At 39.5% G+C, this 24,537-nt stretch overlaps 1 protein-coding gene across 3 annotated transcripts; it reads right to left on the bottom strand.

Annotated features, from left to right (window-relative positions):
• Positions 1 to 1,028: 1,028 nt before the first annotated feature.
• LOC119824442 (zinc finger protein OZF-like) lies at positions 1,029 to 24,073 on the bottom strand. 3 transcript variants are annotated; one of them, XM_038344570.1, is made up of 5 exons: positions 23,928 to 24,073; positions 19,935 to 20,061; positions 17,025 to 17,117; positions 7,176 to 7,285; positions 1,029 to 6,417 (listed from the first exon to the last, which is right to left on the bottom strand). In XM_038344570.1, the coding sequence occupies exons 1-5, from the start codon at positions 23,928 to 23,930 to the stop codon at positions 5,047 to 5,049; spliced, it is 1,704 nt and encodes a 567-aa protein (XP_038200498.1). In that variant the 5' UTR covers positions 23,931 to 24,073; the 3' UTR covers positions 1,029 to 5,046. The 3 variants fall into 3 exon arrangements, with proteins under 3 accessions (XP_038200498.1, XP_038200499.1, XP_038200500.1); XM_038344571.1 differs by lacking the exons at positions 19,935 to 20,061; positions 23,928 to 24,073 and having other exon boundaries at positions 7,172 to 7,285; positions 17,025 to 17,038; XM_038344572.1 differs by lacking the exons at positions 17,025 to 17,117; positions 19,935 to 20,061; positions 23,928 to 24,073 and having other exon boundaries at positions 1,029 to 6,413; positions 7,176 to 7,287.
• Between the last annotated feature and the right edge of the window lie 464 nt (positions 24,074 to 24,537).

Genomic DNA, 24,537 nt, shown 5'->3' with positions numbered 1-24,537 from the left:
GTTCCAAGTATGTCAGAATTTTGTTCACAGGTCCATCGATCAACATGAGATTTAAAAAAGTAATTTGATAAAGAAATGGATCTTTGTCACACACAATCTGTGTACCCAAATTATCAGTTAAAGTAACTCAGGCATAAACTCATCCTTTAAAATACCTCTTTAGATCTGTGTATGAATGGAGGTTAATTTTAATCACTGTTTTATTACCAGTTTATTCTGGTTATCTTACTATATCAGCCATTAGGTTATCAGTAGTTCTCCTCACCAACAATCTCTAGGGCCAGATCATGAGGATAAGGAGTAATTAAACAGATGACAATTTTTAAGAATCCACAACTTCACAGAGAGGGATTCAAATAAATATGGGGTGTGGGCAAAACATGCTTGTTTGTTCCCCAGTCACTCAGACCAGAAATAACCACACAGAAACTGTATTAATTGCAATACTATTTGGCCAATAGCTTAAGTGTATTTCTGGCTAACTCATATCTTAAATAACCCATTTCCATTTTTTATATTTTACTATGAGGCTCCTCATTTACTGGCAAGGTTCTGTGGTGTCCGTCTCCTATGGTAGCTACATGGCATTCCATTGACTCTGCCTTCTTTCTCCCAGCATTCAACTTAGTTTTTAAGCCTATTAAAGTGTTTTCTGAATTACAATGAACTTTCAATTTTTTGAAATAGGTAGTTAATTACATCATATGTTCCTTTGTGCTATTTCATTGATCTATATAATTGTATCATTTGTCAAAATTGCTTTTTGTCTTACAAAAATTGAACTAGTGGGAAAGGTGCACAAAGGATTATAAAGCTACTAGAAAACAATTTAGTGAGATGGATGTCTTAATTATCTTGACTAGCACTGATTTTATGAATGCTACATATAAAAAACAGATTAAACATATATTATATTCAAAGTATTATTCCAAGTACACCTCACTAATTCATAAAAGCCGAATGCATCTAAAGTGATGACAAAAAAGGATAAAACAAAGTGTCCAAGAAGAAAAAAATAGGCAAGAGACTTGAACAGCCACATTTTATAGAACATATCTAAGTGTTCAATCATCATATCCTCAACATGAGAAACAAAAGCAATGCAGATACACAAATTAAAATACTACTGACATTGGCTGGCTGGAGAGACAGCTCAGCAGTTAGTCTTGCTGCTCTTTCAGAGGACCTAGATCCAGTTCTCAGCATTCACATGGTTACTCACAACCATCTGTAACTCCAGTTCCCTTGGCTCCAACATCTTCTTCTGGTATCTGCAGGTAATAGGCATGTATGTGGTATATACACATAAACACAAGCAAAACGCTCATACACATACAATTTTGAAAGTCTTTTAAAAGGATAGCATCAACACACATTAGTGGAGTGGGGGGTGGAGGTTAATCTCACAACACACCAACTCTAGATAAAGAACTACAGACAACTAAAAAATGTTGACAACAGGAAACAGTCTTTCCTGGAAAAAAAAACCCATGGAAATTGGTTATCCAATACTATGAAATCATACACATATAAGTAACATGTAGACTGAAAGGGGTGCATTTATATATTTAGGAATATATATATAATATACTCACACACATCAGTAACAAAAGTTAAAGAGAAAGATACCATGAATTTAAAAGAGCAAGGGACTACAAAGTAAATGTTGGAGGAAGGAAAAGGAAGAGGGAAAATAATACTGTATTTAAGTTATTCATTTAGGAAAGCTCATGAATGTATTTGACATTCTCCTACCAATGACACAATACAGAAATTAGTGTCCATGCACAGCAATACTGGTTCAAAGAGTTAAAACCCCACAGTGCAAAGAAAAACAGTCACAAAGAAATTAAAATGTACAATAACTATATGTTCACATTAATGATCCCAATTATACACAGGCAGACGATGCTTACTAGAGCATTTTCATTTTATTTACAAACTGTTCAATTAGATTGCAGGAATCAATCCCACTTATCTACAAAGTATTTCTTTTAGAGAGTACCTTCACAAGTGCAAATTCATATCCCTGCGATTAAAGTACCTGGCAACTGGAACAGTTTGTGTAGTCTGATATTTGGAGAAAACAGTCAAAAGCTTGCTTGTATGACTTAGCACCTTCCATCACTTTTTCAATGAGTATGTCATACATATAGACACACTTATTATATTCCATTCACTGTGATTCTCAAAACATTTGGTAGTTGTATATAAGAACTACATTTAGTCAATAAATTTGGAGTCTAAGAGCTTAAGCTGTGGTGGCTAAGAGATGGTGGTCCTGTACCCACGCCGAGGGTAGATATGAAACCAATGTAAGATGGGAGGGAGGTAGGCAGCCAAGGTCTATCCAAATTCCACCCCTATCCCCCGCATCACTGCTACCACACCTGCTATCATTTGCACTATTTCCCAGACCTTGTGTTTGCAGCTGTGTGTGGAAAATGTGTGGGTATACACCAGGCTTTGGCTCTAAAACAAAATATGGGAACTATCATAAATCTAAACCTCTGATCAAAGGCTGGGGAAATGTGAGCTCACATAGAAAATGTGTACTGGCCAATAGGTTTTCCTCGATTTAGCAGGGACACATTCTATATCTAATCTACTAACACTAGAAACTAAGTCAGTAAAAACCTCACACTTCTGTGTATTCAGGCACCTTAATATCTGGCTGGTTTGAATCTTGTCAATATGACATCTGATAAAGCAGACAATATGCACCAGAGCATAATCTCGGGTCTTGAGTCCTCTGAAGGGAGTTTTTCTATGTGTTGAGGTTTTGAGACTTCTTCCTAAGCCTCAGCCATACTCCTTGTCCAAAAGTTCTGGCTCCAGGATCACCATATCCGCATAATCATTCAATGATCCAGAATTGCCAGGTCAATGAGAAAGGTGGCATGTAAAGAGAAGACACTGTGCCACCACAGTAGTGATGAATACACATGCCTGGATGCCGACTCAAGGCCCAGATGACTGCTCAACTGAAAACTCACTTTCGATACACCACTTGGGAGTTACTGGAGCCCCTATTTGTCTCCTTATTTATCTTATTTTCTCACTCCAGTGAGTGAGGGCGGATTACTAAAATTCTTGGAGGCTATTAAGGTAAATAGTAATACTATAGCATATCTCATGCTAACTTTACAGATCAGTACCTTGTACCCTAATTCAACCTGAGCATGAAATTTTCTAAGCCCAAAAGTTTTTTGCACTACCTACTCACTATTGGAGTATCAGTAAGTAACATGGGGAAAGGTAAGAAAGACTGGATTTAGAGACTATAGCAGAAAAAAGAATCACCCTGAATTCCTGAAGATCCAACTTACTAGAGGAACACTCACATTATGCTGCCACTGTCTCATCTTGGCTGGGGGTTCATCTAATGATGACCCTATATTGTTATAAATTCCTTCCAGGGGGAGACATAATCAGTGTCTACCTCTTCTAAGAGCCTAAGGTCCTAATGGCAAACAAAGGCATGATTCAAAGTTCCAAATAAACCGATGAGTTTATTTGGCTTCCTTATGGAGAAAGCATGGATGGTGAGGGTTACTTCCAAAAGTGTGGGTTCTCCATCCCTAATGGGCCACATCTGGAAAACTTTACCCAGCAGGAACTGGGTTTCTTCCAAACAGCATAGATGGAGGATATGGTGCCTTCCCTAGTTTTCCCTGGCATGCATACACATATGCACACATACAGATACAAATACATACACATACATACTGTCTAAATCTTTTCTCCAGACAGTCTATAGAATTGCCAGTTGATAGGGAGCAGCTGGCTACTGAGGGGAGGAGAGGAGGCTATAAACCATCAACAAGCCCAGCTGGGATGAGCTTTTGCAAGGTGGCACAGCTCAATTCCCCAAAATGGCAGTTGCTTTGCTCCGAGGACAGTCACATAGGACACCATTATTTAGATTCTTTTCTGAGAGGGTTGAAAAATGTTACTGAAGATTATTCTCCCTTCAGTAACAACGAGAACTGTCCTTTGACCTCAAACTGTGTGTATCTGGCCCAACTAAAATGGTGCAAAGCTAGTGCAAACCACCACTGTGCTCAGATAGGATATTTGATCCTGGCTATTAACACACACTTCATTTGTTATCTTAGGCAATGATCTAAATTACTTTGTGTATCTGCAAAGTGTGGTACAAAACCCCATGTACCTTGGTCTCTCGTGTGCTCCTAATCTAACTGTTACCACGCAAAACTGTCATTTCTCTGAGGATTGGGAAATAGGTACTGTTAATTCCTTGACTCCTATGCCAGTGACGGTCCGAGTAAATTGACTTTGAGGTCCACCATTTCTTCTCTTGCCAGATGAAAATAAGAAAACACAGAGCATCAGTGACTTTAACAGTCCCACAAAAGACAGTGCCTACCAGGCACAATGTCACAGTCACATCCAACATACCTCAGCACCACTTCTGAACTATATCCCATTTCTATACATGCTATTATATGCCACTCCAGGCCCACCAGAGTTGGAGTGGCTATATTTCTAGTTTGAATAGTAATGTCTCAATGACCATGGAATGTAAGTATCATACAGGACAAAATTGTTATTTGTACATACATAGTCACTCACCTATATAACTTTTCTGATGTAGAATGTGATTTGACTATCAAAGTTTTCCTATGTTCTTTAGCAAGGTCCCTTACATGTTTGTTTTCCAAGGTTAGCACATATACAATATTCTACACTATAAAATGTTGGATTTTTAACATCCTCAGGATTCTTCATAGCATGTACACTCATATCAAATGAGATTTGAATTGTCATTCAAAACTTTTAAACTTGAAATCCCTAAGCTTCTTCCCATGTATGATGCTCACGGTGAGATAATTACAATAGAGCTTCCCACATTCTTCCCAGACAGCGTCACACACCAACCAATATGGATTTTCACATGTTGAGAAAGGTCTCCCTTGTGGCAGTTTTCACATGTTCTTTGCTGTCATCATTCTACATTCTCTGATGTCAAGTCATCTTGGTTGATTGCAAGCTTTCTTGCCTTCTCTACACTATTTGTGTGTCTCATCTGAGTTCATTCATACTGAGTGAGGCATGAGTTACAAAGGTAAGTTTTCCTGCATTATGCATATCGATAGGACTTCTCAACTGTAAGAAATCCATGGTATGGTGTGAGGACTGATTTACAGCAGAGAGTTTTTCTTCATTCCTTATACTCACAGGGTTTCTTAATTGTATGACATTTCTGATGTTGGCTGACATGTGAGTTGCAGAAAAATGCTTTTCTCTGTTCTTTGTATTAGTGTCATGTGTATGAGTTCCCAGATGTCGGGCAAGTCCCGACTTGCAGAAAAAAGCTTTTCTACAATCTTTACATTCATAGGGCTTCTCCCCTGTATGGATTCTATGATGTAGAGTTAAATGTGACTTGCGACAGAAACATTTGCCACATTCTTTACATTCATAGGGCTTCTCACCAGTGTGAGTTCTATGATGGGCAGTGAGCTCTGACTTGGAGGAAAAAGCTTTCCTGCACTCTTCACATTCATAAGGCTTCTCACCTGTATGGATTCTATGATGGCGAGTTAACTGTGACTTGTAGAAGAAAGCTTTGCCACAGTCTTTACATTCATAGGGCTTCTCGCCCGTGTGAGTTCTCTGATGTTCAGTCAGGGTTGACTTATAATAGAAAGATTTCTGACATTCTTTACACTCATAAGGCTTTTCACCTGTATGAATTTTTTGATGTACACGGAGGGTTGACTTGCAGTAAAAAGCTTTACCACATTCTTCACACTGATAGGGCTTCTCACCTGTATGAGTTCTATGATGTGAAGTGAGCTCTGACTTGGAGGAGAAACCTTTCCTACACTCTTCACATTCATAAGGCTTCTCACCTGTATGGGTTCTATGATGGCGAGTTAAGTTTGACTTGTAGAAGAAAGCTTTGCCACAGTCTTTACATACATAAGGCTTCTCACCTGTATGAATTCGCTGATGTTCAGTGAGGGTTGACTTATAATAGAAAGCTTTCCAGCACTCTTTGCATTCATAAGGTTTCTCACCTCTATGAGTTTTCTGATGTACAGTAAGGGTTGACTTACGATAGAAAGCTTTGCCACATTCTTCACATTCATGAGGTTTCTCACCAGTATGAATTCTATGATGTACAGTGAGTTCTGATTTGGAGGGAAAAGCTTTCCTGCATTCTGTACACTGATAGATCTTCAATCTTGTACGAGTTCTCTGATGTCCAGTGAGCGTTGACTTATAACAGAAAGCTTTCTGACATTCCTTCCATTCGTAGGGTTTCACACTTGAGTAATATTCACGCTGCTTGTTGCGCTGTGATGGCAGGTTAATCGATTTCATACATGGTTTACATTCATAGGGCTTTATAGCTCGATGAAGTTCCAAGTGAACCTTCATTTCTGCCTTGAGACAAAAGAGTATGTCAAGGTTTTATATCAGTAGGGCTATTTTCTAGCATGTACTTAATGTTCTGTAAGGATAATAAACTCTTAAGTTTTATAAAAAGTCCATTTCCAATATTTTCCCCAGTATACAGCTTGTTATAAAAATATTTATTTTTTTCTATTATTTTTAATTATACATATATGTGTAGGGTATATGCATTTAGGAGTAGGTACCCATGGAAGTCAGAGGTATCATATTCCTCTGGAGCTACAGTTATAGGCAGTTAGGAGCAGCATTACATGTGTTCTGGGAACCTAGCTCGGGTCCTGTGTGAGAGCAGCTCATGTTCTTAACTGCTCAGCTATCTCTCAGTCCTACACTTTACCATGTTCTGTTCTGAGTCCTGTTAAATGCAATACTTTTCTTTCATGAGGTATGTTTTGCAGAGTAAATATTATGCAAACAAAAGATTTCCAATGCATGAAATGAGAGGTTTCTCAAATATCAAACATTTTTCATAACAGTCTTCGTATAGATGTATATCCCTGGTCAAATATATTGAACATCATAATGTGACCTTTCAAACTTCTTAGGGAGACTAAGGTACTCAGGGTGCCAGAGGGGCTTCTCAGTTGTATTATCAGCTTCTGCACTGTCAGCATCAGATTAGCCTTACTATGGACACCCTACCACTGGTTAGGTTCCTAGGAAAAAATTCTAGTCCTATTCCCAGATTCAAGGTGTGAAAGTTCTGCTTACATCCATGTTTTACCTACTTCAATCATCTCTCTGTTTGACAGATTCCTGCTGATGCTTCCCACTGGCCACACACGACTCCCCTGATTTTCCAGGCAACTCTTATCTGAAGCATACACTTCAAGAACACCTGAAACAATATATTAAAAATTACTATTCATTAGTCAAATACATTGTTTACTCTGCTCAAATAAAACTGTGCAGTAGATACTTCTAAGTATAAGGGAAGATTACATGAACAGATAAGGTGGTGCCAAGTCATGTTCCTTTGCTGCTTTTACTCTTGTGAAACACGTGGAAAGAGGTCATCCACCTCCTTCTCTGTCGTTTCTGGCACACTCATTTTTAACTGCTGGGGTTATTCTGAGCTCCTTTTCTCCATTACTTTAATCATATACACACCACCTCACATCACATCTCTCCCATGTGAGGGGGAAAGATTTTCTTTCACTATCTACCCACTTGACATAGGTTTCATAGTCTGTTATGAGCAAGAATGTAGGTTCTTAAAAGGATTATAATGTATGTGATAGAAATTTGTTTAATTTGCCCTGAAAATCTGCAGCAGCATTTCATTGGTCAATGTATAAAATCACCATTCTCTCACACTAGAGGACAGATTCTTCAAAAATTCCTTTGTAATCCATCTTCTGTTCTACAAATCTCTTTTGTTTCTTAGACATAAATACATTTTTGAAAATAAACCACTTATTAAAAATAAATACTAAGCAATAGTTATGCTGCAAATCCAGATTAGTTTGTGCCTGTACATATAGGAGAATATCAAGTACATATTTTTAGGTGACTTATACTGTATATCAACTGTACAGGATTATGGGCATAATTTATCCAAACTCGTGGCTAGGGAAGTCATAGTCCTTAAGGGAGAACCTATTTTGTCCTCTAATGGCCATATTATCAAACTGCATCCTAAACATTTATGTTTCTATCTATACATCTGTGCTACTCTAAAACTTGATCAGAGAAGTTTCTTATTGCACTGGGTGGTGGTTAACAAACACATACATTACTGTTCAAACTAAAAAATAGAAATAACAGTCTAGATGTCCATCATATGATGAATGGATAATGAAAATGTGGTATGTATACACAGCGAAAGATTTTATTCACTCATAAAAGAAATTATGAGCTTTGTAGGTAAATAAATGGAGCTGGAAATAAATTACTCCGAGGGAGGTAGCCCTGATCCAGAAAGATGACTCGTTCTCTCTCATATGTAGATCCTAGCTTTGAATCTTTAGATGTGTGTGCTTAATTGGAAGACCTGTAGAAGTTAGGATAATTAAGAATGGCCATGGGAGGGGGAGTAAGGAATGGAGGATATAACACATGTGTTATAAAGGAGTAAAAGGAAATAATGCTACAGGTAGGGTTCAGTGGGTTGGTGGTAAAAGGATGGGGAAAGATAACACTAAAGACCTTTTAAAGCCATATGGAAACTACTTTAGATGCTTCCGAAGACAGACAAACAAAATGGAGTTAGTTACCCTATATGGGGAAAAATGCCTCAGATGTCACAGGCTATTGAACAAAATGTTCAATGCATAGGGATTATCTATTTTCAAGGTGTTGTCAGTGTGGTTCCAAAGACTTCTCTTGCCCCAACATTATAAGATATTGCTACTGCTCTGAGTTACCCTTTAGAACTTGATGTTAAGATCCAATTTCTGAAGACACTACATACTTTAACTATAGGACATGGAAAAATCAAGCTGATATTGATCTGAAAGTTTCATCCCTACTTCCTATTTTTCATAGTCTTGGGAAGTGCTATCATAGTGTTGAAAGAAAAAAGTAATCAATGGTCTTAACCAGCTGTGAACCTTGAGGACCACAATAATAACTGGCCTAACAAGATATACCTACTTTTGCAAAAGTGGCATGAAATTTGTGGGAGGAAACAAGCACTTGAATTGTAGTTAAGGCCCACTCCACAAGACAGAAGTCATGCCTGATACTGGTAACTGAGACAAGAACCTGTGACTGGGTAGGTCATAGGCTGTCAGGCACAAACTACTTCCATTTTTTTCCACTAAATAGTTACAGTATTAAACAGTCTACTAAGTACTTATCTTTATATTCATAGATTAGTACAGTTTTCAACCATCATTTGCCAGAATGGCCAATCCTAAAGAGACATCTGTATCAAACACCTAAATCCCAAGGGTCAAGGAATACCACAAAAGAAGGGGAAGAAAGATTTTAAGGCCAGAAGTAGTAGATGACTGTTGATAAGCAGCATATTCCATACACAATAGGGTCACTATACACATGAACTCACAGGGTTTCCAGTATCAAGGTTTCAGCTAAAAAGATTTAGAAGGCTAAATGGGCTTGCTATTATAGTAACAAAGCTGTTGCCTCTTACACTGTAAGATATCTTTCCCTTTTCTATCATCTGCATTTAACTAAAACCAAGTTTGACCAAGTCTTTCTAATTTATATTGGTCAGTGATTCTGAATGGCTCCTTTCCTGGATGTATACATGTTTTTTAGTTTTGCTTTTTTGTTCTTTCCAGATATTTGTGCAATTTTCAACTCTATTTTATGGATTACATTTTCTGTGTCTTTAGTCTACTTCTCATTTCTCTGTTCTGTACCACAGTCATAGATTGCATCTCCTTTATAGTCATGACTGAACTTCCTTTTCCTATAGAGTTCTTTCATTACAATAATTTCTTACCTTCATTCCTGATATTCTTCCTTCTACACAGTCTACTCCAACAAATGTTGCTTTCCATTGAGTGACCTATTTATTGAACTTCTTTCTTCAATTATTTAAATGTGTATTTTCTGTCATGATCTCTGTTCACTGAATTTGTCACAGAAGCATTAAATAGATTCCATTAACCTATTTATTTGAATCCTACTTTAGTGTATGGATCATTACTAAAACCATGCTTTTGCATTTTATACCTGACATTCCACTATTTACAAAATCCTCAGAATCAGTTATTGGAGATATCCTAGTTTTTTAAATAATTATCACCATTTACCTGGTTGCTCTCATGCATATTAGGTTTGTGTGCCACTGACAGCCACTTTGGAATAATGGGGATAGAAAGCACCCCTCATTTTCTAAAACGGGTCCTAGCAGCCTTTTCACCTTTGACTTCAAATCCCAACATCATTCAGAGAGATGTGGGATTCTCCTTTGTATGCTGTGAATACCATTGGTTTATAAAGAAATTGTCTTGGGCCTGGCAGGGTAGAACAGAGGTAGGCAGGGAAAACTGAACTGAATGCTGTGAGAAAGAAGGCAGAGTCAGAGAGAAGCCATGTAGCCGCTGGTGGGAACAGACGAGCCAGAACCTTGCAGGTAAGCTACAGCCATGTGGTGATATACAGATTAAAAGAAATTGGTTAACCAAAGATATAAAAGCTAGCTAGCAATAGGGTTAAGTGATTAGCCAAGAGGTGATTTAAATAATATAGTTTCTGATTGGTTATTTTGAGTCTTGGCAGCCAGGAACAAACAAGCAGCCTCCCCTAAAAGTTACCCTGATACCCAAACCACACAAAGATTCATCTAAGACAGAGAATTACAGATCAATCTCCCTCATGAACATTGATGCAAAAATAATAAAATACTGGCAAACAAAACCGAAGAATGCATCAAACAAATCATCCATCATGATCAAGTCTGCTTCATCCCAGAAATGCAGGGATGGTTCAATGTATGAAAATCTGCCAATGTAATCTATAATATAAAAAAAAATGAAAGAAAAAACCCCATAAGATCCTATCATTAGATAATGAAAAAAATGTCTGACAATATCCAACACCCCTTCATGATAAAGATCTTGGAGAGATCAGGAATACAAGGAATGTGCCTAAACATAATAAAAGCAATATACAGCAAGGAGACAGGCAACATTAGATTAAATGGAGAAAAACTCAAAGCAGTTTCACTAAATCAGGAACGAAAAAAAAAAAGGATGTCTACTCTATCTAGTACTTGAAGTTCTAGCTAGAGCATAAAGACAGCAAAAAAATATCAAGGGATATAAACTGGAAAGGAAGAAGCCACACTTTCATTACTCCCAGATGGTATGATACTATATATAACCGACCCCAAAAATTCTACCAGGGAATTCCTGCAGCTGATAAACACCTTCAATAATGAGGCAGGACACCAGATCAACTAACAAACAAACAAAAATCAGTGACCCTCCTTTATATAGATGAAAAATAGGCTGAGAAAGAAATCAGAGAAACATCACCCTTTATAATACCCACAAATAACAAAATATCTTGGGTTAACAATAACCAAATAATTGAAAGACCTGATCAACAAGAACTTTAAATCTTTGAAGAAAGAAATTGAAGAAGATACCAGAAAACAAAAAGATCTCACATGTTCTTGGATGGATAGGTAGGATCAACATAATAAAAATGGGAATCTCACAAAAAACAATCTACAGATTCAATGCAATCCCCATTAAATCACAACACAATTCTTCTCAGACCTTGAAAGAACAATATTCAAGTTCCTCTGGGAAAAATAACTAAATAAATAAAAACAAAAATCTTGGGATAGTAAAAACAATTGGGCACAAGAAAAGAACTTCCATAGAGCTATAGTAATGAAAATAGCTTGGCAATGGCATAAAAACAGGTTAGTTGGATGGTGGTGGCACATGCCTTTAATCCCAGCACTCAGGAGGCAGAGGCAGGGGATCTTTGTGAATTCAAGGAAAGTATGGTCTACAAGAGTTAGTTCCAGGACAGGTTGCACAGAAAACGTGTCTCAAGAAACAAAATCAAAACAAAATAAATAGACAGGTGGACCAATGGAATCGAATCGAAGACCCGGATATTAATACACACACATATGAACACACCTGATTTCTGAGAAAAAAGAAAGCATCTTCAACAAATGGTGTGGGCATAACTGGATGTTAACATGTAGAAGAATGCAAAGAGATCCATATGTATCCCCATGCACAAAACTCAAGTCCAGATGGATAAAAGACCTCAACATAAAGCCAACCACACTGAACCTCATAGAAAGTGGGAAGTAGTACTGAACACATGGGCACAGGAGACCACTTCCTAAATATAACACCAGTAGCACAGACACTGAGAGCAACAATTAATAAACGGGACCTCCTGAAACTGAGAAGCTTCTGTAAGGCAAAGGACACAATCAATAAGACAAAAGAGCAGCCTAGTGAATGGGAAAAGATCTTCACCAACCCCACATTTGACAGAGGACTGATCCTCAAAATATATAAAGAACTCAAGAAACTAGACAATTAAAATGACAAATAATCCAACTAAAAATTGGGTTCAGATCTAAACAGAGAATTCTCTACAGAAGAATTTCAAATGACCAAAAGACAGTTGAGTAATTGCTCAACATCCTTAGCAACCAAGAAAATACAAATCAAAGCAACTCTGAGATACCATCTTTCTCCAGTCAGAATGGTTATGATCAAAACCACCAATGATATCTTTTGCTGGCGAGACTGCAGAGAAAGGAGAATACTCCACTGCTGCTGGGAGTGCAAACTTGTACAGTCACAATGGAAATCAGTATGGTGGTTTCTCAGAAAACTGGGTATCAATCTATCTCAAAACCCAACAATACTACTCTTGACATATCCAAAGGATGAAGATCCATTCCACAAGGACATCTGTTCAACTATGTTCATAGCAGTATTATTCGTAATAGCCACAACCTAGAAACAATCTAGATGCCCCTCACCCAAAGAATGGATAAAGAAAATGTGGTACATTTACAGAAACTCCACAGTAAAAAACAATGACATCTTGCAATTTGCATGCAAATGGATGGAACTAGAAAAAAAACATCCTGAGTGAGGAAACCCAGACTCATAAAGACAAACATGGTATGTACTCATTCATAAGTAGATTAGATGTATTAAATGTAAAGCAAAGAATGAGCCTATAGTCCATGACCCCAGAGAAGTAGGGGAACAAGGAGAACCTTGAGACAAACATACACGAATCTCATGGGGAAGGGGAAATAGACAAGATCTCCTGTGAGAGTTGGGAGCATGTGGGTGGGGGTAATGGAGGGCAGAAAAGGGAGGGGAACATGAGAGAACGGGAGATTTGAGATGGGGGAAGAACACAGAGGGAGAGAAAGGAAAGATATATCTTGATTATGGGAGCTATTATGGGGCTAGGATGAAACCTGGCAATAGGGAAATTCCCATGACAAGGATGACCCCATCTAAGACCCTAAGTATTAGCAGAGAAGGTACCTGAACTGGACTTGCCCTGTAGACAGATTGATGACTTCCTTGATTGTCATCATAGAACCTTCATCCAGCAACTGATGGAAGCAGATATGAAGATCTACAGTAAAGCACTGGCCTGAACTTCCAGAGAACAGTTGAAGAAAGGCAGGAACAACAATATGAGCAGGAGGGTCAAGACCATGATGGCAGACCCATAGAAACAGTTCACCTGAGCTAGTGGGAACTCACTGACTCTAGAAAGACAGGAAGGGAACCTGAATAGGATCAAACTAGGCCCCCTTAATGTGGGTAATAGATAACTGGTTGGGACAGTCTTTGTGGCCACTGGCAGTGGGACCAGGCTAGTGCTTGAACTGGCTTTCTAGAGTCCATTCTTTTTGGCCGGATACCTTGCTCAGACTAAATATAGAGGGGAGGGCCTTGGTCCTACCTCAAAGTGATGTGTCAGACTTTGCTGACTCCCCACAGGAAGCCTTACCCTCTCTGAGGAGTGGTAGAGAGGGAAAGGTGAGAAGAGTTGGAGGAACAGAGAAAGTGGGAGTGGGATAGGCATGTAAAATGAAAAAAGATCATTTTATAAAATAAATTTATTTAAAAATTTAAACAAATGCAACACTATCAGTAACTATAAGAAAAAAATTAAACAGGCAGAACAATTTGTGACAATAAAGTTTAAAGAGTAAGACAATAATCTGGGCAGGATAAATGAAAAAAAAAAGCTAAAATAACTATGCAGAAAGGAAGAAAGGAATACAGAAAAGGTTAAAAAGCCAGAGAACAAACCAGATATTCAAATATAGAAAAAGGGTAAATAAAACTACAAAAAGTAAGGAATAATAAAAATACAAACATCAAAGACTTAAAAAGGATAAAGTCAAAATGTGCTAGCTAGTTTCATGTCAACTTGACAAAATCTAGAGTATTCTGAAAGGAAGGAACCTCATTTGAGAAAATGCATCCACAATATTTGGCTATAGGGCATTTTCTTAAATAATGATTGATTGGGGAGGACCCAGCCCATTGTGATACAGTGTCACCCCTGGGCTGATGGTCCTGGGTTCTATAAGAAAGTAGACTGACAAGCCATGAGGAGCAAGTCAGTTAGCAGCACCCTTCCATGTCCTCTGCATCAGCTCCTGCCTCCAGGTTCCAACTCTACCCGAGTTCCTGTGCTGACTTCCTTTAGTGATGGACTACAATGTAGAAGTGTAAGCCAAATAAACCCTTTGCTTCCCAACTTGCTTTTGGTCATGGCAGTTCATCATACTAAAAGTAACCCTAATTGGGACAAAATAATAAAAATAAAAATACTAAAAATGTCTGAGAAATAGAAAGAAAGAAAAAAAAAAGCAGATGTACTGGAGAAGAATTTCATCCACGTCCACTATGACTGGAATCCATCAGCAGGCTGCTGAGGTTGCTGAGTAATGGCTGAGGAGTAACATTAATTTTTCTGTTCTCACTTACTTTTAAGCACTATACACTAGTTAAGGACTGAGTCCACACAGTTTATATTGTTGGTGACAGGCCTGAATTCAATGATGAAAACTATGTACCTCAATACAGGAGTCACTGCTGTGCTCAAGCTTTTCTGAGTGTCTGCCAGACACCATACAACTCCTTCAGAAACGTCAGTATTCTATATTAACTGATGGAAAGCAAACCTCTATACATGAATGAAGTATCTCCAGAATTAGCCTACACAGCAAAGAGTAAGGCGATTCTGGGCTGCTCAGGCCCTCTGAAGCTCAATAAACAGCATATTCTGGTAAGAAGATAGCTATGAAAGGCTAATGACCTGGGCTCAAAAATTTTAGTACAAAATTTTTAAGTACAAATCCCAAGGTACAGTAAACATGGAAAAGTACAGTGGAGAAGGAAAAAATGGTCTTGAGGCCAACCAACTGGCTGACACTGGGCCACTATTATTCTCTGCCAGTGTCTGTGAGGAAAGGGCATACTCCTCACTAGAAATGTAAGACTCCATTCCTAACATTTCGTGCTCCTTTCTTGAGGAACCTACGTTTTACCACATGAGTTTCCATGACTACGTCTTGTGCTCACCTACTACACAGAAGGTGTCAGTATGTCCCCAGCCTCCTGAGATTTTGTTTGGTCTTAGTTATCATGCCCCAATAGCGCATGGCCCCTGGTATGGCATTCTATATGCAGATGAATACAATTTGTTTTTCAACTTATTATGCCAACATCTACAAGACACTGTCAGAGAAGTTATTTCTCTATATTAACACTTGCCAGTATCAGGTTTTTCCCATGACAAAAAATGCCGGTTGGTGGCAGCAGGGCACTCTGCTCATTATTATGGTCATTACCTAGTTGTAGGATTAGGATCATTACCACTTGGGATTGAGATTAAAAGTGTACTCTGTGCCACACTTTTCTCAAAAAGAGAGAGAATAGCTTTTCTGTTCTAATAAATACTGTCCTGTCACCTCCTTCTTGATCCCAAGTACTCTCTCACGCTCTCTTTGGAAAACATTCTCTCCTTTCTGACTCTGGCACTGGGCATTTGTGTATCAGCATGAAATAACGTTTTATCTGCCATCCTACCCTTAAACTTCCGATGTGTTCTTTCCTAATTTAAAACTATATTCTGCAGTTGATTTTCCTTAAGCCACCACATTTCCAAATTTCTTTCTCCATGCTAATCTCTCTGTCTTCAATTTATATCCATGTATGTGTGTGTGTGTGTGTGTGTGTGTGTGTGTGTATATATGTATATATAGTTTTTTTCTTTCTTTTTGTTTTTTAAGACAAGATTTACCTGTATAGCCCTGGCTGACCTGGAACTTGCTCTATAGACAAGGCTGACCTCGAACTCAGAGATCTGCCTGCCTGCTTATGCCTCTGAGTGCTGGTAGTTCAAAAAAATTTTAAGAGTAATCATAACACTAAACTAAAATAAATGAATAATCCTTCAACAGTGCCTTACTTTATACTTTTCCTAAAATAAACTTCATGCGTTTTCCCCCTCCTCAGGTTAATATTCTTGGTGTCTCTTACCTCACTGTGGCACATTATTATAGCACTGCTTCACTTTTCTCTCACTAAACTCAAGCCCTTCAAGAGATGCATTTGAATGTTAATAAAATTTCTGATCAAGACTAAGCACTGAAATACATAAATCTTCAATATTAAACAAGGTAAGAATGACAAGTGAGAATTCAGATGACATATTTAGACAGAGTATCTAACTGACAAATGTACAGATAATGCTGGGTGTGATCATACATGTGGGTAGTGGGAAATGGAGGGAAAAGGATGAAGACTTTTAGCCCAGCATTAACTATACAACAAGTTGGAGGGCAGTTTGAGCTATGAGACCCCATCTCAAGGCAACAACAAAAATGTCTGCGAAAATCTATACAAATATTGATTTTTTTAAAGCAAATTTAGGAAAACAGATTTCAATAATAAAAATAAGGAGACGGACTGACACAGAATTCCCCAGTTGAAATTGCATAAAATAAACGCCTGACAGAAAAAACTAGCTGTTACTTAGACTAGTTGTGGAATGCTGGTAAAGACAGCTCAACATATCCTATAAGCAATCAGTTGTCCTTGCTGAATTCCCTTCCTCAGTTCACATTCACTGACCTGGGAGACTCCAGAGTGAGGTCTCTCCTATGCTCCATGGCCCAAATCCATGCTCCAACCTGAAGATCAACTCAGGTTTCGTCAAGCAGTGCCCTGTAAATAGAAAGCGATATAAAAATTGTTCTCAAGCAGAAAGTTCATTTCACTGATGGGCTATGACAGCGCTGTTTGAGGCATGCTATGAATGGTAAATGAAGCTGCACAGAGAAAAACTTAAAGGACTCAAAAGAAAAAGAAAACCTAGACACTAGATGAAAAACTTCTTAGAGAACACACAGTCAAAAACTAAAACACCATGTATGCAATCAAAAACAAAAAACATTAATTGTTGATAAGTCCAATTTTACATTCCTATTCAAAACAGCTGCAGGCCAACTATCACTGAGCTATGTAAAACTTATTAACCAACAAGCTAATACCAGTCTGAAAATTCCTAAACACTGAGAAGTTAAGAGGCCACCCCCTCCTCCTCGCCAGATGGAAAAATCCCAGGATACAATAGCTGAAATAGGAGGACTGATGTAAGTTTGAAAACACTTTGAGCTACAAAGTAAGTTCAAAGACACCCAGGAGACACAGTGAAACACTGGTTCAGAAAACTAAGAAAACAAACTGCCGTGCTCCATCCAGGAATTAATCCACAAAATCCACAGTCCCATATTCATGCAAAGAATCCTAATCAAACTCAGTGGTCATAACACACACACACACACACACACACACACACACACACACACCAAAAGGAGGAAAGGTGGAGGGAGACTGTAGAGGAGTGTGCTCTGAGGAATGGGGAGGACATAGAAGATAACAGACGGTAAAGTGAAAAATACATTGCATCATGTATGAGATTATCAGAGTAAAAATAAACTAATATTGTGAAATAAAAAAACACAAAAAATAGGTCACCACATTTTATGTTAATAAATGGAAGAAATAAAATAAAAATATTAAAAGACACAAAACCCATACTTCTTAAAGTGATTTACAGATTTAACAATATCTTCATAGTAAAATCAATGCACGTCTCCAGAAACAGAAGAGCACTTCCTAAACAATGTACAGCATGGAAAAGTGCAAGAGACCTGAAGCCAGCAAAGCATCTTGTTGAAAAGGCACCAACATGTAGCTACCTTCAAAATCCACTACAAAGACACAGCGGAGAACTGGCACAAAAGAAACTTAGACACTACTGGAAGAGAACACACAGCCCCAAACAAAACCATATCTATTCAGGGTTATAATGCGGATTTGAAGCATATTCCAAAGAATACAGCATTGATAAAGTTAGCAGGTACAGTCTAGCAGAAGGAAATGCGGCCATGAGGAGATGCCCCAAAAGGGAGGCTGACATGTCAGAACCCTTTCTTTGCTCTCCAGTGTCAGTGAAGTAAGCGCCTCACCTCAGTTATGTGCTCCCTTCATGTGACTCTACCCCACTACAGGGCCGAAGTGACATGGCCAAGTAAAACCATGGAAAAACCTTGGAAAACTATGAGCCAACATCAATCTTCCTTTTACGATTTCACTCAAGTACTGTGTTGGAGTGATGAAAAGCTGACTAATACATTCAGTCAGCTGCTTTTCAACAAAGGTTCAAGACCTTTCAACCTGGAGGGAAGTTCTCATCTGTAACTCTTGCAGAGAAGTATGGACTATTCATGCTGATAAAAGGCAAGAGACCCCTCTCTCTAAACTTTACATAGACATCAACTACAACAGTTCAGGTTCTGAGTGTGCTACCACACACCTGAAATCCCAGAACTCAGGAGATACAGCCAAGAGAATCAGAAGGTCAAAATCAAGTGAGTTCAAAGCCAACCTGAAAAACTGCATTATAAATGCATAGTAAACTCCAAAAGTAAATCAAAGATTTAAATGTAAGACCAGACATAATGATATCTCTAGCATATACAATAAACTCCTCAGGACAGTGAGGCAGACAAAGAGTATTTTGATGTCTGCCAGATGCACAGCCATCAAAGCAAAGTCAGTAAAACGTATTACATCAAACTCAAAATCACCTGCACAGAAAAGGTCACAGTGGCTGAGCTATGTACCTCACCTTACCACAGCCAGAAAGCAAAAGAAGGGGGAGAAGGCTGACATCCTAACATCCTTTTTTTGCGCATCACCCTACAAACAGAAACACTTATCCAGGAACAGAACTGGAGAGCACTTGTAAAGATGTAAATCGCTATTTCTGAGCCTGTGATTACCTCCACTATCTTAAAACTAAATAACTGGTGGTCCATAAAAGAACTTGGTATACAAATGTAGCATTAAAATAGCTAGAGCACCACAATAATGATGGCGCCAATTCCCTCAGAAGACTGTCACGAACCTCTCAAGAGAAATTCCAATCCTTCTGCCCAACTGTATGTACCACAGAAGGCAAAACTGAGTAAGATGTGGAGTTGTCAGGATTACCAGTGTCTGAGAGTCATTTTGGCTGTCTGACCAGAACAAATACACTTTCTGATTGACCACACTAGAGTAGATGGAAGTTTTATTGAGCGGTTGACTCCACAATTGAGGTAAACAGATGATTTCCTATGTTTACACAGGAAAGATACAAGTTCAATGAACCACATCTGTCATAAAAAATGAAGTTCCACATGTCCTCATTATACTTGCAAGCTAAGGTAACCTCAAAGGAGTAGAGAAAATGGCAGTTATAAGAGCAGAGCAAAGACACAAGGGACGTGGGAGTGGAGGAGACAGGGAAGGGTTAGTGTCTGTTTTCGGTACCTGGGCAAAGGACACAGAACTTATGTTCCATAGTGTGGTAATAAATATGTTTGACAATTAAATCTTTAAAAATAGCTATCAGGAAGAATGTAATATATGCACAAATGCTAAAACGTCTATCAACTTAGTATTAAAAGTTAGCTGCCTGGGAGTCAGACTCACCCAAGGACACCAGGCTACTGTAGTTCTCCAGCATCACATCCCTGTAGAGGGTCCTCTGAGCAGCATCCAGCTCCTGCCACTCCTGCCAAGTGAAGTCCACAGCCACGTCCTCAAATGACACCAAGCCCTGTAATGACACACCTTTTGTCAACCCAAGGCCTCAGAACTGGAAAAAAATCCTTTTCTCTAGGTGACTGTGTCTTGCCAGTGTCACATAGAAGCTGGGGCTTGACTTGTATTCTGTATCGAGGGACACATTAAGATCAACACAAGTATCTTACCTCTGTGTTAAAGAGCTAACTGAAGAAATCATAATTAAAGAGCTCTCCACGGAATTATATTAGAAACAAAACTGTATCGGGACATGGTTTGTAAGGTTTTCACTAAAAGGAAGCGAATGGATTCTAGAAATCCAATCATATAAAAACAAGATTAAATCTGTAAGGCATGCAGAGCACAATGAAAAGGCAGATGCTGGGGTGGCAGGGTAGCACTGTGCTAGAGTGCAGAAGATATAGGGGTATGAACTCAAGTCCCCCTTCCTTTAGTAGAATAGATCTTATTCTTCAAAGCAAGATGACGACCCCATACATGAATCTAGGGTCGTAAAATTATTTTTTGCAACAGAGAGGATGTATAAATACTCCATGACCAAAATTTAACTCGGAAAGACGTGATGAGTCAGGACAGCACTCGGCCGCGTTTCATCGGGTAACGGCACTGTAGCCTTTGCTGTGAACACACAGCATGTGCGCTAGGCACTGTTCATGCCACCACACCACGCAATTTCAATGAGCACTGCCTGAGATGCTATCTTATACTGCAAATTTTACCCTCCATACAGCTGTCTACTCTTATTGAAATGATTTAATCATGGAAATTAGAGATTTTAAGTATTTTCCCAACTTCATTTCTCACTCTTTAAGCATGAAATTAGCATATATTTGTCTTGTGTTCATTTATATGCAAAGTTCACTTCATCTTTTACAACCAACAAAATCATAATTATTTTTTAAAATGTATAGGACTTATTAAACACAAATATTTGGTTTGTATTCCTATTTTATATGAACCTATATATCTGAGTTCATACAAAGTTTCTCAAGCAAAAAGGGATCATAAGTGGAAAACATCCTGTACCCTTTCTCTCTTAAAAGCATAAATGAGTTGCCCTCTATATACTGGGAAACTGAGACACCAATCACATCAATGAGTCAAAATTGTGAGACACACATGAGCAAGAACTCAACTTGCATCACACTATACAAAAGGAAAACAATTCTATGCTCCTTAGGTCATCCAAAGGGTGGGTGGGAAGATAATAACCATGGATGTAAAAATAAATACCCTCTGATAGCCTCGATGGGAGTTTAGACTCCGAGCTAAACTCAGTAGTTTAGACTACTCACACACATCTCCAGGTTCACCAGTTGTTCACAGGAGGAGGCTGACACTCACTGAATGCCTCAGCTTTAAATTGGGTCGGTTTGTGGGAATATATACTAAACTTCCAACCAAGTTCTGGGAACAAAGCAATCTAACACATGCAAATCTATTTAGGGCCTGGGGGTGGGGGGGAACTGTCTAAAACCCAGAAATATTGCAGAGAAGAATGACAAGACAGATTCCAGTCTAGTCCCAGAAGTCATCTGCTCTTTAAGAAGCTATTAGACAGCCTGAATGGTAACCAATTTGCCTCAGGGATTAGACATAGCAGACAGCATACTTCTTGCAACTTCAGGAAAGCAGTGAGAATGACCATGTCAAAACAATGACAGATTACAAGGGTCATATTATAATGGATGTGGCAAAAAGGGAACTCAGTGTTCTTCTGTTGATGTGTAAAATTAGTACAGTCGCTTTACAAAGTAGTATTCAAGCTTTGCAAAAAATGGAAACAGATCTTCCATATGATCCAACTATCACCAAGGCTGGCATGTATGCAACAAACAGCTAAATGTTTAAGAACTGGTTTCACATTCACATTCATTGCCAAGAAGGCTAATAGTTAATTGTCTCTTAGATAAGGGTATGGCAGGGCATTCCTCCAACATACAGAGCATCCACCTATTCCCAGAAGATCCACAGTACACATGAAGATTGTCCTTTGGAAGAGAACCCAAGGGCTGGTATTCAGACCAGGAAATAGAGATGTTGGGACAAAGGGGCACAACACTATAAAGTCTGCTAGGAGCTATCTCAACACAATGTCACCAGAAAACGTTTCTGCCCCTAGGGTACACATGGCTCAAGTGAATTTTTCTCAGCATTCCTCTAATGTAACATGTTCATGAACAGAAATAAATTCTTCAAATATCCACTACTCCAGGACTCAGGAAAAAAAAGAAGATAACAAAGCATATCTATTCTTAATAAATCACATATTACAAGGAACAAATAGCCAGCTCATCGTACTGTAGGAAATGAAGTTGAGGGGGCTGGAGAAATGATACCTAGTAGCTCAGAACTGTCTACAATTCCAATTCCATGGAACATGATGCCATCTTCTGGCCATTTCAGAGTACTGCATGCATATGGTACATACAAATTCATTCACAAAAGTAAAAAGTTGATTATTTGGTAACATGAGGAAGTGTCATTTTAGGAATTTGCTGCCAGAGACACTGAGGGTGTTGGATACACTAGCCATGGCTCTGGATTTGAAAACTTGCTTCCCACACAACTGGAAGGCTCAGGGAAAAGTTTACCCACAGGGAAGATGTGGGGCAAAAGAGCTAGAATTCCACATCCTTCCTTCCTGATACTGCAGGCAAGGCTGCTGTGGAAGCTAGAACTTTCATGAACAGCAGAAAGGTCAAGAAAGAGACAGATGTAAAACAGGCTGGTACCTGGACTCCTGCCAAGTATAAGTCCCTATCTTGGGGTCTTCTCTTTACGTCCCAGCTAAGAAAGGAGGATGGGAAGTTCAAAGCCACCGTGTGCTGCAGTTAAAACTACATCTCAAAATAAATAAAATAAATAACAAATAAAACTGTACAAATTAGGTAGAGGCTCACAAGGTCCCATTCTTCCTTCAGGATGTATGTAGAAGGAGTTAAAGGTCGGCTCGGGAGAGGGTTCTTTTTTCAATACTGTAAGCAACAGTTTGAGGCCCATGCTCCTGTAACTAACCCCCCTTCAATGTGCCTGTAAAAGTCAGGGGTCCTAAAAAAAATACTTGACAACATCCAAGAATAACGGGAAGTACTAGGAAAGAGGAAGGGGATTAGTGGGAGTGTGGAAGGGACCAGGAGAATAACTGGGGTTGGCGTGAAGAAAATACATTATACACAGGTATAAAATGTAATGAAAGCCATTACCGTGTACCATTAAAATACGATACTAAAAACGTTACGGAAAAAAAGGAGGAGGAACTAGTCTGGTTCTCGGCAGAGCACTACCGTACACGTTCATGCACTATTTCGCAGGAAGGAATTCTTAGGTTCCATCTAGTAGCATATAGCGAGCCAGAGCCAGAAGTCACAGTGGGAGAGCGAAGGAGACGGTTCAGAATGGGATGTACCTACTCCAGGTCACCAGGGTCTCCAGGACCTGAAGGAAAGGTCTCACGGAGGAGACATGCTGAGAAATCCAGAGACACTAGGGAAAGATGAACCGTTAGCAGCAGAGGAAAGGGGTGGGAGGTTCTGCTCTCAGACTCCCACAGACAGCGCTTCGGAGACACAGCGCAAGATTGCGACCCAGGCAGCCGGGCACAAACACAGAGGTGCAAGAAAGAGAGAGGGGCGGGGCGACTGTAGGAAAACCCGGGGAGGCCGGTGGCCGCCTTAGGTGGCCCTGAGACCGAACAGCGAGCATCCCAGCTGACCAGAGCCCTACCGGGGCTGCAGGGAAGCTCGGCCCCGGCCACGGGAACGTCACTGCAGGTCCCCAGTGCAGCTGCCCTGGCCGGGCCACAGCGCAGGGGGCCCGGGCGCCTGGAGGCTCCCACCGGGGACTCGGGGCTGGGGACGCTGCCGCGGGTACACGCACCATTTCGGGACTCCGGGTGAGCGGCCCCTTCGCGCTGGGTGTCCAGGCACCACCGAGTCACAAGGCGACGGCACCTGGTGCACTTCGGAAGCCAAGGCAGAGAAGAAAAGCGGCCACAGACGCCAAAGATGGCGGGGTCAGCAACAACGAACGCGCAGCTGAACGCCCCGCCCCCTAGGCCCCGTCAGTGTGCCTGATTGGGTAGCCTTCGGTCCTGTGCCTCTGATTGGGTAATGCTTAAGGTCCCACCCTGAGTGACAGTTCACGCTTCACTCCGCGGGTGGGTGAAGCCAGAATGCCAAGGCCTTGCTTTTGCAGGTAAATTAAGGCAGGGCTGCCTGTGACAGGACCTCCTTCTTATTGGTCTGTATTTAACCTTGTAAATAAAGTAGGAAAAATTTATGAATTTCATATGAATCTATATGCATTGTTCGTGTCCTATGGATTCCAAGAAGAGAAAATTTATGTGTCTTTTTTTTTTAAATTTTCACTTTAAAAAAATCAAAACAAGCGTTTGAACTGGACTGTAAAAACTACCATTTAGCAAACCAATGCCGTGCTTTTCATTGCTTATCTTAGGAGAAATTTGAAAATATGTATAATGCATCCC

Source organism: Arvicola amphibius, chromosome 10, assembly GCF_903992535.2.
Source record: "Arvicola amphibius chromosome 10, mArvAmp1.2, whole genome shotgun sequence".
Lineage (NCBI taxonomy): Eukaryota > Metazoa > Chordata > Mammalia > Rodentia > Cricetidae > Arvicola > Arvicola amphibius.
This window is presented reverse-complemented; position numbering and strand designations above follow the sequence as displayed.